General features: G+C 54.3%; 4 protein-coding genes across 4 annotated transcripts; all 4 read right to left on the reverse strand.

Moving 5' to 3' along the window:
• Nucleotides 1-1991: 1991 nt before the first annotated feature.
• Nucleotides 1992-3047, reverse strand: ColSpa_10384 (uncharacterized protein; the record flags this gene model as incomplete). Its single annotated transcript, XM_049276596.1, has 1 exon — nt 1992-3047. One exon carries the CDS (start codon nt 3045-3047, stop codon nt 1992-1994), a length of 1056 nt encoding a protein of 351 aa, XP_049132553.1.
• A 1097-nt stretch (nt 3048-4144) lies between these two features.
• Nucleotides 4145-7718, reverse strand: ColSpa_10385 (ATP-dependent helicase HRQ1; the record flags this gene model as incomplete). The annotated part of the gene is made up of 2 exons (XM_049276597.1): nt 4145-5916; nt 5972-7718. 2 exons carry the CDS (start codon nt 7716-7718, stop codon nt 4145-4147), a joined length of 3519 nt encoding a protein of 1172 aa, XP_049132554.1.
• Nucleotides 7719-8399: 681 nt separating this feature from the next.
• ColSpa_10386 (nucleoporin NUP56) lies at nt 8400-10048 on the reverse strand (the record flags this gene model as incomplete). Its single annotated transcript, XM_049276598.1, has 4 exons — nt 8400-8471; nt 8535-8929; nt 8982-9612; nt 9680-10048. 4 exons carry the CDS (start codon nt 10046-10048, stop codon nt 8400-8402), a joined length of 1467 nt encoding a protein of 488 aa, XP_049132555.1.
• A 1416-nt stretch (nt 10049-11464) lies between these two features.
• ColSpa_10387 (protein YIP4) lies at nt 11465-12501 on the reverse strand (the record flags this gene model as incomplete). Its single annotated transcript, XM_049276599.1, has 3 exons — nt 11465-11714; nt 11787-12300; nt 12426-12501. 3 exons carry the CDS (start codon nt 12499-12501, stop codon nt 11465-11467), a joined length of 840 nt encoding a protein of 279 aa, XP_049132556.1.
• Nucleotides 12502-13389: the final 888 nt, after the last annotated feature.

The raw sequence follows: 13389 nt of genomic DNA on the forward strand, positions 1-13389 counted from the left end.
GTATACCCAAGTGGGTAGGCTGGCTCGTGTTGCTGGGATAGGGAACGGTGAGGACGTGTGGAACAGCCCCAATACCAAGAGGTCTCGAAAGTGTGGCTGAATGGCCAAGAGATGCGGAGCGAGGTGCAGAGATGCCCAAGAGACGGGGAAGTGAGGTCCCTTATTCTCCAGTCTTGTTCGACGTGGTCCAGTCCGCCGGGTTGAGGCCCCTCGGCGGTAACTAGGGTGTCTGGTCCGGGAGGGTGGCTGGGCTGGGCCGCGGGTCTGGGGTTGCGGGCGAGGGTGTTTCAACCTTAGCTTTTCTCGCGGTTTCTACTGCTACTGCTGTTACTAGACAGTCGGTGAAAATTGATGACAGTTTTTCGTGCTGCTGCGATTGTGGAACGAGAACTGAGGCCGGCAATCCAATCCGTCAATCCGAAGTAAAGGTTTCTAACATGTTCGGCATCGCAGCAGTTTGGGATGCCAAGAAGAGACGGAAGGGAGGGTGAGAGTGAGAGTGAGTCCTCCAGGGAACCGCTCGATACATTTAACTTTTCACAGCCAAGGCGCTCCGAAATGAGTGAGAGATTGAGCAAGAGCGATAGTAGGAGAGGCTTTGGGCAATCATGGAACGTGGATGACCGTGTTGTGCATCAATCAAGGCACGGCCAAGCTTGCTGTCATGCCAAGACCTTTGACAAGATCCCTGTGCATTGTTGGACGAGCAGACGAGTTAGGTGCTTGGATCGTCGTGTATGGGTACACCTGGTAACACCCAACGACTCGCCTGAAAGGCTGTGAAACCTCGAGTATACGATACTTTCTGCCCGTGTATGAGATGAGGCAGACGCGCAGCTTGCGTTTCCTCCACTCAGATTGCGAGGAAAGGGCCGGCGCCGCGGGTTCCACGTCGAGAGCGAGAGACACGCAGAGAGGCCCTGTAGATTCAAATGTTGTTGTTGTTGTTGTTTCTGGCTGCGTCGCTACGCTGTAAAGAGGCGGTGATAGAAGGCAGGGGTAAACAAGCCCGACGACGTCACAAGCTTCCAGACCCCTGCCGACCCCAATGACGGAGCATTTCCCAATGCAATTCCAACCGACCACGTCTGTCTGGCTGGCTGAACGGTCTTCTTTGCTTGGCGTTGTGCACCCGTTGGTGATGCTACTTGTCAAGCCTTTTCATACCAGGCCCAAACACATACTCTTGGCCGTCATGATGACCAGTCCGACATGGCCCCCGATCTATCTTTTCCCCAAAAGCCTGCCATCAACGCCCGCAAGATACGGGGTGCCGAGGCTTCTGGCATCTGGGCAGAGTTATGCAGCGGGCGGAGGTGATGGACTGTATCAATGCGCCAAATTGCAGCACGTCCCAACTACCTTGGCTTCTCAGCTGCAACCGTCGTGAGGGAGGCCGCCAAGCACTGACGCTACAGCGAGACCCTGGGTACACCAACATCAGGAGATCAGAAGCCAAGGGCCTCCCAACAACATGCCAAGCTGATGCCACGAGTGCCATAGAGGCTGAGACACCCGTCGCACATCCACCTCCATCTCTATCTCCACCCTCGACCTCCAACGCGGACAAACCATCCATCTGGCCGCCCCTTGGCGAAAGCTTTTTTCATCCTCTCGCTTCATCACTTACGCATCCTTGTGCACATCCTGTTTGTTTCGTTGACCACGAACGGTTCTGTTTAGTATTTTCTGGTTGGTAACTTGCGGTAACACGCACAAATTGTATCCCAAACGGCTGCCTAGTTCCCATGTTACGCTCAGCTTCTGCCCCCCTGAAGCTCTCCACGTCCTACTTGCCGCCACCTGCCATATGCCCTGATTATATTCCTCCGCCCGGTATCCGAAAATCCACGCAAAAAGAAAGAGTGCAAAACAAAAAGGAAAAATAAAAGAAAAGAGGGACCTCAGAACGAGGCCAAGCTAGGGACGGAGCCGAAAGAAAGGGGACCCCACTGAACAGAAGGCTAGAATGATGCTCACGCACAAGGATCCTATCCGTAGCGACATTCCACCATTCCGCGAAGCTCCAAGCCAATCGCCATACATGCAGCTTCCCCTTGACAGCGGGTGCTCGCGAACCGCCACTCTAAAAGCTGTACGGCCTGGCCTCCCGGATTGACCCTGTATTCGCGTGGGATGACTACCTCGGTCTCGAACTTGAAGAACTGCTTGAACCATTGGCTCAGTCGTGGCTCATTGACGTATTGAGCTGGGCCATGGATGAGCACCACTCGAGACTTGTGGCTGTCTCTGGTACCCCGTGCTGCTGTCCTGATTCGATTCCAGGTGATGCGTGGACGACGTCCTCCCACCAAGAACCTGCCGGCCTGGTTGGCGCCGAGCAAGCTCTCTGCGCCTTCGCGCGAGAAGAAGACAATCTTTGCCGCAGCATGCGGCTTGTTGTCAGCGGGATTGGCTGGGTTGATATACGAGGCCCAGATCTTGCCTGTCGGGCGAACCTGGGCGATTGCTCCCAGAAGCATATGGGGCGTACAGCCAGCTGGAAGGCCTTCCATCCAGAGCGATGTGTTCTGGTCGGCCGGTACGTCGGCACTCATGTTGCCGTCATTGAATATGTCACCGCGGTATTGGGCTGAAAATCCCCTAGCCTGCCGGAAAGCACGCTCGAGATCTGAACTGTTGTATCGAAGCACGGGTTGCACGACCATTCTCATGGGATGATACTGACGCTGATGAATGCCTTCGGTTTGGGAAGGTACAGCTGCACCACGGCTCGCGCCCGTGTCAGCAATGTTGACAGAGGCCATGGCATCATTGAGGGCGCCATCGGCAGGATCGGTGTGAACAAACGGAAGCAAAGCTGCACCAGGTCGTCCCAGAGGGTGTGGGCCAGAGCCGAGGACTTGGTCCAGGGTGATGGCGCTTTGGGGAACGAGAAGTTGGCCTAGGGTATTGCCAGGAGCCTGGGGAAAGCTTTGAGAAAGATCGACGAGGGGAGCAGGAGCGCCTGCTTGATAGGCTTGACCTTGTTGAGTACTGCGGCCGCGACCGACCTGATTGGAGTTGGATCCGTTGTTAACAGACATTTCTAGTAATTATTAGCAAACAATAAATGACAATGGAATAAGTAGGTGACTTACTAGCTGGTATGTGATGATTTGTTGATTGAGGAACGTTAGGGTGATATTTTGTGCAGTGTTCCTTCTCAGTAGAAGGATTTTGTGGTAGTACAAGTGGTCGTGATAGAAGAGAGGCAATCGGTTTGATGGACGGCAATTCTTGTCAAGGAAACAAGTCTGTGAAGGTAAGTTCGGTCTCGAGGCAAAGAGCAAAGTTGGATCGAAGGAGGCGATGGGATCGAATTTCCAGATGAAAGGGGATCTTTCGGTCCAAGATCAAGCGAGTACTTTCTGTGTGTGAAGTAGGTCTTGTTTGCCCAGGTGGATTGTTGTAAGTAGGATGGGAAAGAGAAAGAGGTTATATGTGGAAGGGGAAATGAGAGAAGAGGGTGGTTCAGATAGAAGAAGAAGGAGAGAGAGAGAAAGTTAGGCAGACAGGCAGGTAAACGGCACGAAAAGGAAGGAGGGAGGGCGGGCAGGTCGGTCTCCTTACAAAAAGGGAAGGGTCGCTGTGGCCTGTGAAGCTATTCACGTGTATTCAAGGCCTAGAATGTGGAGGCGCGCTGATGAGGCAGGAGCGAGGGGACAGTCTTTGTGTAAGATGCCGCCCCCAGCCCCTAGAACTCGCCAAAGAATCAGATTCTGGGTGCCTGCCTACTATAAGTAGCAAGGAACCGGAGTCTCTTTCTGTAATCGGACTCATCTTTTCATCTGGAAAGGAACAAGACCGGAGCAAGATGGGAGCGAAAGGACCGTCAGGGGCAACCGTCTTCATCCATACTCACCAGTATCGCACACGTTTCATCCCACAACACCCAAAAAGCTGCATTCTAGACAGGGAGGACAAGGAAGCCACAGACTTCCTTCATTGAAGACGACTTTTTGTTAGTGTTAAGAGCAGTAAATTTCTCATCTCCCACTCAGATTCGCAATACATTCAGACATAATCCGTACTTCATTGGCTTGGTCACTTGCTTTCATGGCTTCCTTTATGTGAGGAGCACCTCATCTAAGAATTGGCTCTGCTCTGATATTCGACTGCAGTGGAAAACACCAGCGAGGATTCATCCCTCCTCCTGCTGCCCAGTCCAAGCTTCAGCCTCCTCCAAAAGCACCGAATCACGATCCTCAAATTCCTCGTCCTTGATCTCAACCACCCTAAGGTTATTCCGGTCCTTGGGTGGCACAGTCTGAGCAACAACAACCGTCTCGATGCCCGCCGGACTGTACTCCTCGGGTCCCATTGGTAACGCCTCAACATCAATCTCGAGGTTCAGCAGAGCTTTGAGGATGACCTGGCTGCCCGCCTTGCTCATCACCTCGTTGGCCTGCTTGCACAGGTCCGACGCCACGCACTCTCGGCACCCGTTCTCGCAGTAACAATTCTCAATCCGCTTAAGAGCCTGCTGAAGGAGATGGTCGATGTGCTCGAAGGCCTTGGTGCTGATCCCCGACCCACTGGCACCTCCCTTGGCGTCGTAGAACGTCAGCCGTCCGGGCCTCTTCCTCTGTGACTCCTTCTTAGCAAACTCCTTCAAAGCGACCTTACATTCCGTCCGAACGTCTCCAGGTAAGCTGATGACGAAGTTGGGCATCAGGCTAAGGATGGCGTGTTCCGCCGCATGGATGGACGCGGCGATGTGCAGACGCCTGTCTGCGAGGATCTGCAAGGCCTTCTTGGGTATGTCGAGCCACATGCCCTTCCCGTACCTAATGACGGGAGGGTTGTCTACGTGCACAGCGTCGAGCACCCGCTTCTTCTTGTCGACCTTGAAGAATCCGTACACGTTCTGCTGGATCTTGATTGTGCCGTAAAACGCTCTGGACAGGGATCCGGAAATTTTCCTGATGGCCTCCGTCTCGATCGGGTCGATATCGGTAAAATCTCGTTGCGTCGTGGTCCACTCGACCTTGACTCTTTCCACTCGGGCCATCATCTTGTCGGGTTGGAAATCTCTGACGAGGTATTTGTTGCCCTGGTGCAGGAAAATGGCCCCGTCGTATATCGTAAATGTTGCCCTCGAGGCCTCTAGTTCCTCCAAGACCTCATTCCTTCCATGGGTAATGTCGATGATGGCAAAGTGATCGTCCTCGGTGTCGCGGATGGCGACGAATCTCGAAGGGACGGGTCTAAACCGTTCGTGACAATGGTAGAAACCCAAGGTGTCCTTGAGCAGCCTCTCCTCGCAGATCTGGGGCAAGTCATTGCCGAAGTATTCTGCATCCTCAACTGGCCGCACTGGCATTTCGTATGCGGCACATTGAATATGTCCTTCTCGCACCAGCATGTTCTCCAGGTCAACCTGGAGCTCACAATTCGGCTTCGAAAAAAGCTCGTCGGGGTTTTGCATGTAATGTTGATCTGTAGCGAAGCAATCCCCCACCAAGATCGACAGTGAGTCTTTGTTCCTTCTTCCGGCTCGGCCGCTCTGTTGACGCAAGTTGGCGATGGTGTATGGAAACCCCCAAGTCAGCACACAGTCCAGAGTTCCGATGTCGATTCCTAGCTCAAGCGCAGTGGTCGCGACAATACCCAAAAGTTTCCCTTCGAACATCTCCGACTCAATTCTCCGTCGGTCTTGAGCGGTGTAGCCGCCCCTGTAGCCCATGACTCTGTTGACACACTCTGGCCGTCCAAGAGACTCGAGTTCCTGTTGTACAGCGGTTACCAGTTTCTCACACTGCTCTCTGACTCTTGTGAATGCAATGATACGGACGCCCCTGAGCATAAGCTGGCAGAAGAGACGAGCACATTCGAACATTGCGTCGCCACGACCACTCGATGGATCCCCGGGGTCTTTGTATGGCGTGTTCCAGCACAGAAACTCTTTGCGGCCTGTTTAACGTCAGCAAAGGACACTCAAATATCGAAAGGAGACTGGAAGACATACCTGACGGTGAACCATCAAAGTCCACCAGCCGCACGTTCTCTATGCCGAAAATCGTCTTGAAGTGCTGTTTTGGGTTGGCCACAGTTGCAGAGCAGGAGATGAACTTGATGTGTCGGTTGCCAACGGCAGCGCATATTCGTCGAAGTCTCCTCATGATGAAGGCTACATGGGAACCCATCTGCCCGTTGTAGTAATGCAACTCATCCACCACGACATACTTGAGATTCTTGAGGAACGTCCTCCACCTCTCTTCTTGTGGCAGAATAGTTATGTGCAGCATGTCCGGGTTGGTGAAGATGATCCTCGCCTCTTCCCGAATTAGGTTCCGCTCATTCATCGGAGTGTCGCCATCAAACGTCTCAACAAGTACCTCCTCCATGCCCGGCATGTAGCTCATTAGCTCTCTCAAACTTCGCTTCTGGTCCTGTGCCAAAGCCTTCGTGGGGAAAATGTACATGGCTCGGGTGTTCCAATCCTTTTCCAAGGCGTGAATCACGGGGAGTTGGTAGATAAGGGACTTGCCAGAGCTCGTTGATGTTGAAACAACAACATGCTGTCCTTCCAGCAGACTATTAATGGCTTCCGTCTGATGCGCAAAGAATTGGGTAATCCCCTTGGAATTGTATAAGGCGTTGACAAGATCCTGGCTGAGAAGGAAATTGAGGTCGCCGTACACGGGCTCCTGCGGCTCGAACACGCGATGCCCGTCGGGAACAATCTGCCCTGTGTACCATGGACCGTCTTTCAGCTCCTGAACGATTTCGGGAATGCTTTTGCGCTCCGTTGGAATAGATTCTGGCAAAGCTCCGAGTTTCTTGTCCAACGGCTCTGGCATCGTCGGCACGGGTATATAAGCCTCGGTCGCTGTTGCCAGCCTCAGCTCGGGATCCATGCTCTCGGCTACGCATTGGTTGATGAACAGACTAACGGCGTCGCTGAACTTTTGGTTCCGCCGCTCGATCAAGTTAGTCATCTGCTTCTGGCTGTACACTGGTATCTTCAGGGTCTCCTCTCTCAGCTTCCTGTTGGGTTTGATGATCTCGCCCGTCTTCTTGTCCTTGACCTGCCGTTTCAGGTCTCCGTCCACGAACTCGAAATACAGCACTTCCTTTCCCCCTTCAACCGGGTCGTCAGGGTGATGATCCAAACTATCAAGGCCTGAGATCCCTCCGACAGAGACATCAGGCGCGGGCGCCTGTGAGAGAAAGTCCCGCCCTTTTTTGAACACCACGTCCCGCTCAGTACCTCGGATCTCAGTCTGCAGCATGATTTCGTCGACATAGGCAAAGTTTACGCCCTCGGGACGAATGGCGGCAATGGCTGCAACATCCTCAATCGTCAAGGACGTCTTAGTGTGCGATTCCACCGCGGACTTGATCGTCTCGAAAGTGGTGGCGAGGTGCTTGCGGGTGCAACAGAAGGTAAATACGAGGTTGAGTGCACGATGCGTCTTTTCCAGAGCCTTGAAGCGTTCGGGCCACTTCATCTTGCACTCGACAGCGGATACTGCGCTATCCGTGCGGTTCAGAGTTGATCCAGCCTTCTTTGACGCAGCCCGTTTCTTGGATTTGGTTGTTCTCGGGCTGTCGGTGGAAGTGACACTTTCGGCAACTGCTGTGTCTCCTTCTGGCAACTCGGCAGCAGTCTCTCCTTTTTCTACCACAGGTGTTTCGCTCATCGCCCTCTTACGTTTCCCTCGTGGCTTTTGGGCTGCAGGCGGCTCTTTGCCTGGTGCGACGGGCGACATGTTTGCAGGGCTTCAGTAGCCCTCCAAAGGCCGTTCTTCTGCAAGCATGAGTAGGAGGAGACTGCAGTAGAGTAAGAGGTAGAAAATGCGGTTTAGACTCGAAAAGGTGAACAATGAATCTGTACGCAAACCACTACATTACTGCTGTTGTTGTCAAGTGAGGTCCCCAGACGAGGAATAAGTGGCTTGACAGTGAGCGCGCGACGCCACAGCGTCAGGACCAGGAAAGTCGTATGCGTCACGTAATCCACACCAGATCACGTGGACCATGTATATCACGGAGGACCAGCAACCCGGAGCCATCCTCCTCTCGAAAGCCATATCTCGTTATTTCGAGGCGCCGAGATAACTGGTGAAGGTGAATCTCATTTAAGATTGAGCTTGATTGATATCTAATCGTATCAAAAGATAGCCTCTTTCCTGGTATCGTGACAGGATAGCGACCTGAGATTGAGATACCCTGCATAGTCAAACTGGAATGGCCCCCCTAAACAAATCCTTGCCATCCCACCGGTTGTATGCCTGTGTCTTCTTTGCCTGCTGTCCCGCCTCCAGAAATGCTCACGCCAGCCCTCCCTGTGTGGTACCATGCGTTCGGATCTGTATCGTCTTACAAGCGTGCACAAGCTGCAACGCCGTTCGATGCCCTTTAGACCTCTTTATGCCTATGGGTTCAAGTGCTCAGTTGCCCGAGAGCTCTCTCTGTACCATTCCAACCTCATTAAGGAACGACTTTGCACTGGCGGCGCTCATCTAGAAAACTGGCGTTAGTAAGCAGAATCAAAATGGACGCCGGTGGCGCTGATGAGCACGTACCCTGACATGAACGCTCACAGGTTTGGCCTCCGCACCCTCGAAGGCCGTAAACATGACGCCAACAGACTTCAACGTCGCCTTTTCCTGGAACTGCATAGCGGGCAGGATGACTGTGTTCAGCAGTATTCTGTGTGTTTGGTCCTGTCTCATGATGAGACGGGCTACCTTGTGGCCCTTGTTGTCGCCGGCCTCAGGATCCTCTTCCAGGCCTGATGCGTCAAAAGAACCAGGTATCGGCAACCCGGCCTCGTCGAACTGAACGCACGCCTCGGGAACATTGATCTTGAGCATGCCAGATCCACGCTCCTTCCAACCGACTTCCTTTTCTAGATAGAATATTTTGGCTCTGACCTGGAGTATGGTCGCTTCACCGGCTTCGCCGTCATCGACAGTAACTACGCCCAGTTAGTACAACTGTAAGTCCTAGGCTGATTAATATCCACTCACTCTTCTGCAGCTTGGTACGTTTCTTATCGTCCACAGCCTTGGATTCCTCCTTGTCAGACTCCTCCTTTTCGTCCTTGTCGCCAGATTCTGAGGCAGCCTCAGCGACATCGTCCGCTTCATCGTCGCTGCCTTCGTCTGCGTCGCTATCGGGCGCACCAAACGGCTTGGCTGCCTTTTCAGTCTTGAATGAAGACTCGCCTGTCTTAGAGAAGCTTGTAAGGGGCTTGCTGCCCAGGCCACTGCCAAAGGCACTGCCGAATGCCGATCCGAAACCACCATTCGCGCCAGCGGGCTTCACACTGGCGAAGGGGGAGGATGCTGCGCCTGCACCACCAAAACTAAGAGTAGGCGTAGGAGCGGGAGCGGGGGCAGCAGGCTTGGAAGGGGACAGACCGCCAAAGGGCGAGGCGGAAGATGCTGATCCACCAAACACGCTCCCCTTAGTCGCAGTCCCCAGCGAGCCAAACGGGGATGCACTCGAGGCTGACAGTTTGGCGAAACCCGAGCTAGCAAAAGCAGAAGCCGAAGCCCCCTTCTTCTCATCGTTGGTGGAACCCTGTGATGTCGCAGATGTGCCCTTGGTGGTCTCGTTTTCCTTCGCCTTCGTGTCGGCAGCGGCAGAGGGTGTCGCCTACACGGAGTAATTCCAGCGTCAGTATGCATGGCCGTGTCAACGATACAGCAGGGCGAAAACCTACAGAGGGATCGGTCGCAGCGTCAGCGGGGGTAGCGACCTCGTCTCTGTGTCTCTTCTTCTCGGGCTCTAGTCGCGAAGCCCTGTCCTTGGCCGAGTCGCTTGAGGCGACGCTCTTGTCGTCAACCTCGTCAACGTCCTTGTCTTCGTCTACCTGGTCGTGTGCCCGCTTCTTCTTTGGCGACGAAACGCGCTCCTTGTGGTCCTCGTTTTGCGACCCCGAGGGTGTGGTCTCGGCGGTGGCTCCATCTGCGGAAGACTTCTCTGAGATGGCCGTATGCTTCAGTTCTTTGCGGGCAGCAGCGGTCTCGGCGTCCTCCTTGGCATAGATCGGGTCAGACTTTGGACTGCCGGGCTGAGGGTCGTCGGCCATAGTGACAGGTTGGTACGGCAAAACGGCTCGTCGTCGGCGTCGGCGTCGGCGGCGGCGTCGTCGTCGTCGTTGTCGTCGTCGTTGAGTGGTGTGGAGGTTTCTTCTCCCCGACTCTGCAAGTGGTAGAGCAAAACGGGTGGTTAGCAGCCAAGCGCAGAGTTAGCTGGCAGGTGATAGTTTGAGCAGCTGTGCAGGAACCGGAAAAAAAAGGTGCGGGTCCCTTCCAAAAAGACGAGGGGCATCTACACAGTAGGAGCAGTGGGTGTGCAAGAGCAATTTGAGTTGAGAGTCAACGACGCACGTCTTTGGATGGTCGCGCGACTAGGCTTTTGGGGGTTGTGGTCGAAGAAGTTTGGGTGCGGTGCGGTGCAAATGCGGTGACAGCAGGCCGGTCGGTGTCTGGCCGTCACTCGTCCTTAACCTGCAGGCGAGATTCAGGCGCCGTTGCTGAAATGAGGAATAATTGGATTAGACCGACTTCACTATTGGAGCTGCCGGGCAATCGGCCCAATCATTCAGTGCGCTCCGGCTCGGATAAGACGATGCTGGGCACCCTTCAGTCCCTACCGTGGCAGACAGTACTCTGTAGGGAGCCCAGATTCCATTGGGTCGAAGGCGGCCTGCATTAGCGTGCTTTGCCTGAGTAGAGACTGAACCACCTGCTAGTAATTCGCTAAACTGCCCGAATGACTTGTTGACATGGCGCGGACTCGATTAAACCTTTGCCAATGACCCACGCCTGGACAGTGGGCCAACCGTCGTGATGAATGGAAGTACAGTGTTCCGGGCCGTCGGGGTACCAGCGCGGCGGGGAGCGGCATGTAAACTAGATTCGTACACTCAAGGTACCAGTGGGGGAAACAAAGTCCCCTGATTCCACCCCCACCTCAGCATCAGTCGCTACCTAAGATTGGACTGACGAAACTACGGTTCTTCTTTGCACGGTCTGAACCATGGCCTTCCAAAAAGAGCAACACGGGTGACATTCTCAAGGCAACTACCAACGCTGTTTGCGGCCAGAGCTTGCCTCCCTTGAGTGCCTCAAGAAGACTAGCTGTCGAAGGCTCGAGCAAAGTGTAACCATGCCTATGACACGAGTCCCTCTTGCTGAAATCACCTCGTCCTGTGTCCAAGACGTTCCAAAGACCACGGCGCACAGAGGAGCATTCACAGGTAAGGTGTCTTATGCAGGGCAACTCTTTCCCTCCAAGTCAGCTGAGACTGCAACCAGAAAACTCCACATTCGCATTCATTGGCCTGCCGTCGTCTTTGAAACAAGTAAAAGGTACAGCAATATGGGATATCTAAAAATACAGTGTACGCGCCTCGGCTTTTTGCTTCGGCCACACGCAAGATGCAGCGCAACCCCCTTCCCGCCAACAGTTTCCTGCCCAGCACTCTTCCCGTATCTAGAGCTCAGCTGATGAAGCAGAGACAGCCCAGGCCGAGGTAGAAGACGAATAGCGGGTACACTGCTATGCCGACACGGTTCTTCACCACGCCGCTGCCCCCCAGAATACTCACGCCTGCGGCCAGAGACCACGCGACGAGGAACAGGTAGACGGGAACGCGAGCGACGGTCGGAATGCCAAAGGCCGAGAGAAGCGCCGCGATTACGAGGGGGAACAGCGTGTATCCTATGATGCAGACGCTCTGCGCGAAGGAGCTGCCATGTTCCGTCAGCATTGACTTGCAAGATGACCAACGGCCACTCTTGGGATGAAGGAAGATGACTTACATGCTGCCTCCCAACAGCTTGATCTGCAGCGTCACAACGGCCTCTCCGATCCAAATCATGGCAAAGACTCCGCTGAAGACAATATCCTTCTGATCGGCTCGTGCGTTGAAACTCAGGAGAAGACTCAGGAGCAGACAGAAGATGAGGGGGCCCCAGAGGTCCCAGTCGCGCAGGCCCGGTGTCATGTTGTTCTGCGACAGAAGTGCCTCCGAATCCATGAAACGACTGGCCAGACCGGTTATCTCCTCGCGGGCGCCGGAAAGTCCAGCCCCGCGGATGTTCGCGTATGCCCCTCGGATGCCGTCGGCATCAAACATAGTTCCTCCAAGCAGGTACTTGGGGTACAGAACTTCCCTCATCTTGGCCCAGACGGCGAGCAGGTCTCGGCGGAGGGTGTCCCACACCGACTCGTCAATCGTGTTTTGCGGGGCAGCGCGGTCTTCGCCAGGTATCCTAGAGGTCCAGGCGTTCTCGTTGAGCGGCCGCGACGAGGAGGAGCCCGAGCCGATGTTGCCTGTCAGCGGTTGGCGTGACGATGTGTTGCCGAGGGGGTCATCGAAATCATCAAGATCAGCTGCGCACCGATGAACCGTTAGCTCCAGAGGCTTGAAGAGCGCGCAGACCGCTGTAGAGCCTTACCATCGTCAGGGTCGATCAGGTCGTCGTCAGGCAAGGGAGGGTTGGCGTAGTCGTCCCGTCTGCTTGTAGATGCCATGGTCGCAACTGTTGTAGCGTAGTGTCGACACACCTATATTCTCGACGTTTCTGGTGGGGTGATAGGTCTTGGACGGTTATCTAGTCGTCTGTTGCCGTCGCCGATTGGATTCTTAATCGCTCGAGGCGCTGCAGTTCTCCGTCCTTGAGATGGGATGGGCAGAATGTCGAATTGACGTACGTAGCAGCTTGCGACTCCCTGCTGGAAAGACTCCACGGTTTCCTCTAACATGCATGAGGGTGGTCCAAGCTCCCTTGATCCGGAAAATACTGGCCCGCCCTCCCGACTACTACTCACTGGTACGATGTTGTTTACCTGTAGTAGTTCCACTCTTATTGCATGCTCCACCCGAGCTGGCCCCTCCACGCCCGGCTTTCCATATGGATTCCCGTCCGTCACACGGAAAGAAGCCGGGCTACTGAGTGCTTGTGCAGTCCTCCTGCGAAGAAGCCGCCCAACCGACACACATAATTGAAAAACGCATAGCACCTGAGTCACGCATCGTCATGATACATGGTGCTTGGCATATCGCTTTTATTGCATTGGGGTGCGGTGTATCTACAAGCGCCCAGACGACGCAAAACGCCTCCGACGCCCTATCCAGCGAAGCATCCTGATGTTGGGATTCCATGTGCCAACTCCTTCTCCTTTGCGAGTGCACAGGCCTCGCGGGTATCTACTCCTGCCGCTGTTTCTAGTAAAACGTGGGACGTTAATGTCATTTCCCCCACCATCTGCTGCCCCGTGGATGTCAAGCTCATCTGTACATCCACCTTGTCCCCATCTACCAAGAGACAATATTCGTTTTTCTCCAAGATCTAGCACCCTTGCCCGCTCCTATCGTCGACAAAATTTGGAGACGTTCCAAACGCCAGAACTGGTGCCTTC

This window comes from Colletotrichum spaethianum (assembly GCF_022836535.1).
Source record: "Colletotrichum spaethianum MAFF 239500 DNA, contig35, whole genome shotgun sequence".
Classification (NCBI taxonomy): domain Eukaryota; kingdom Fungi; phylum Ascomycota; class Sordariomycetes; order Glomerellales; family Glomerellaceae; genus Colletotrichum; species Colletotrichum spaethianum.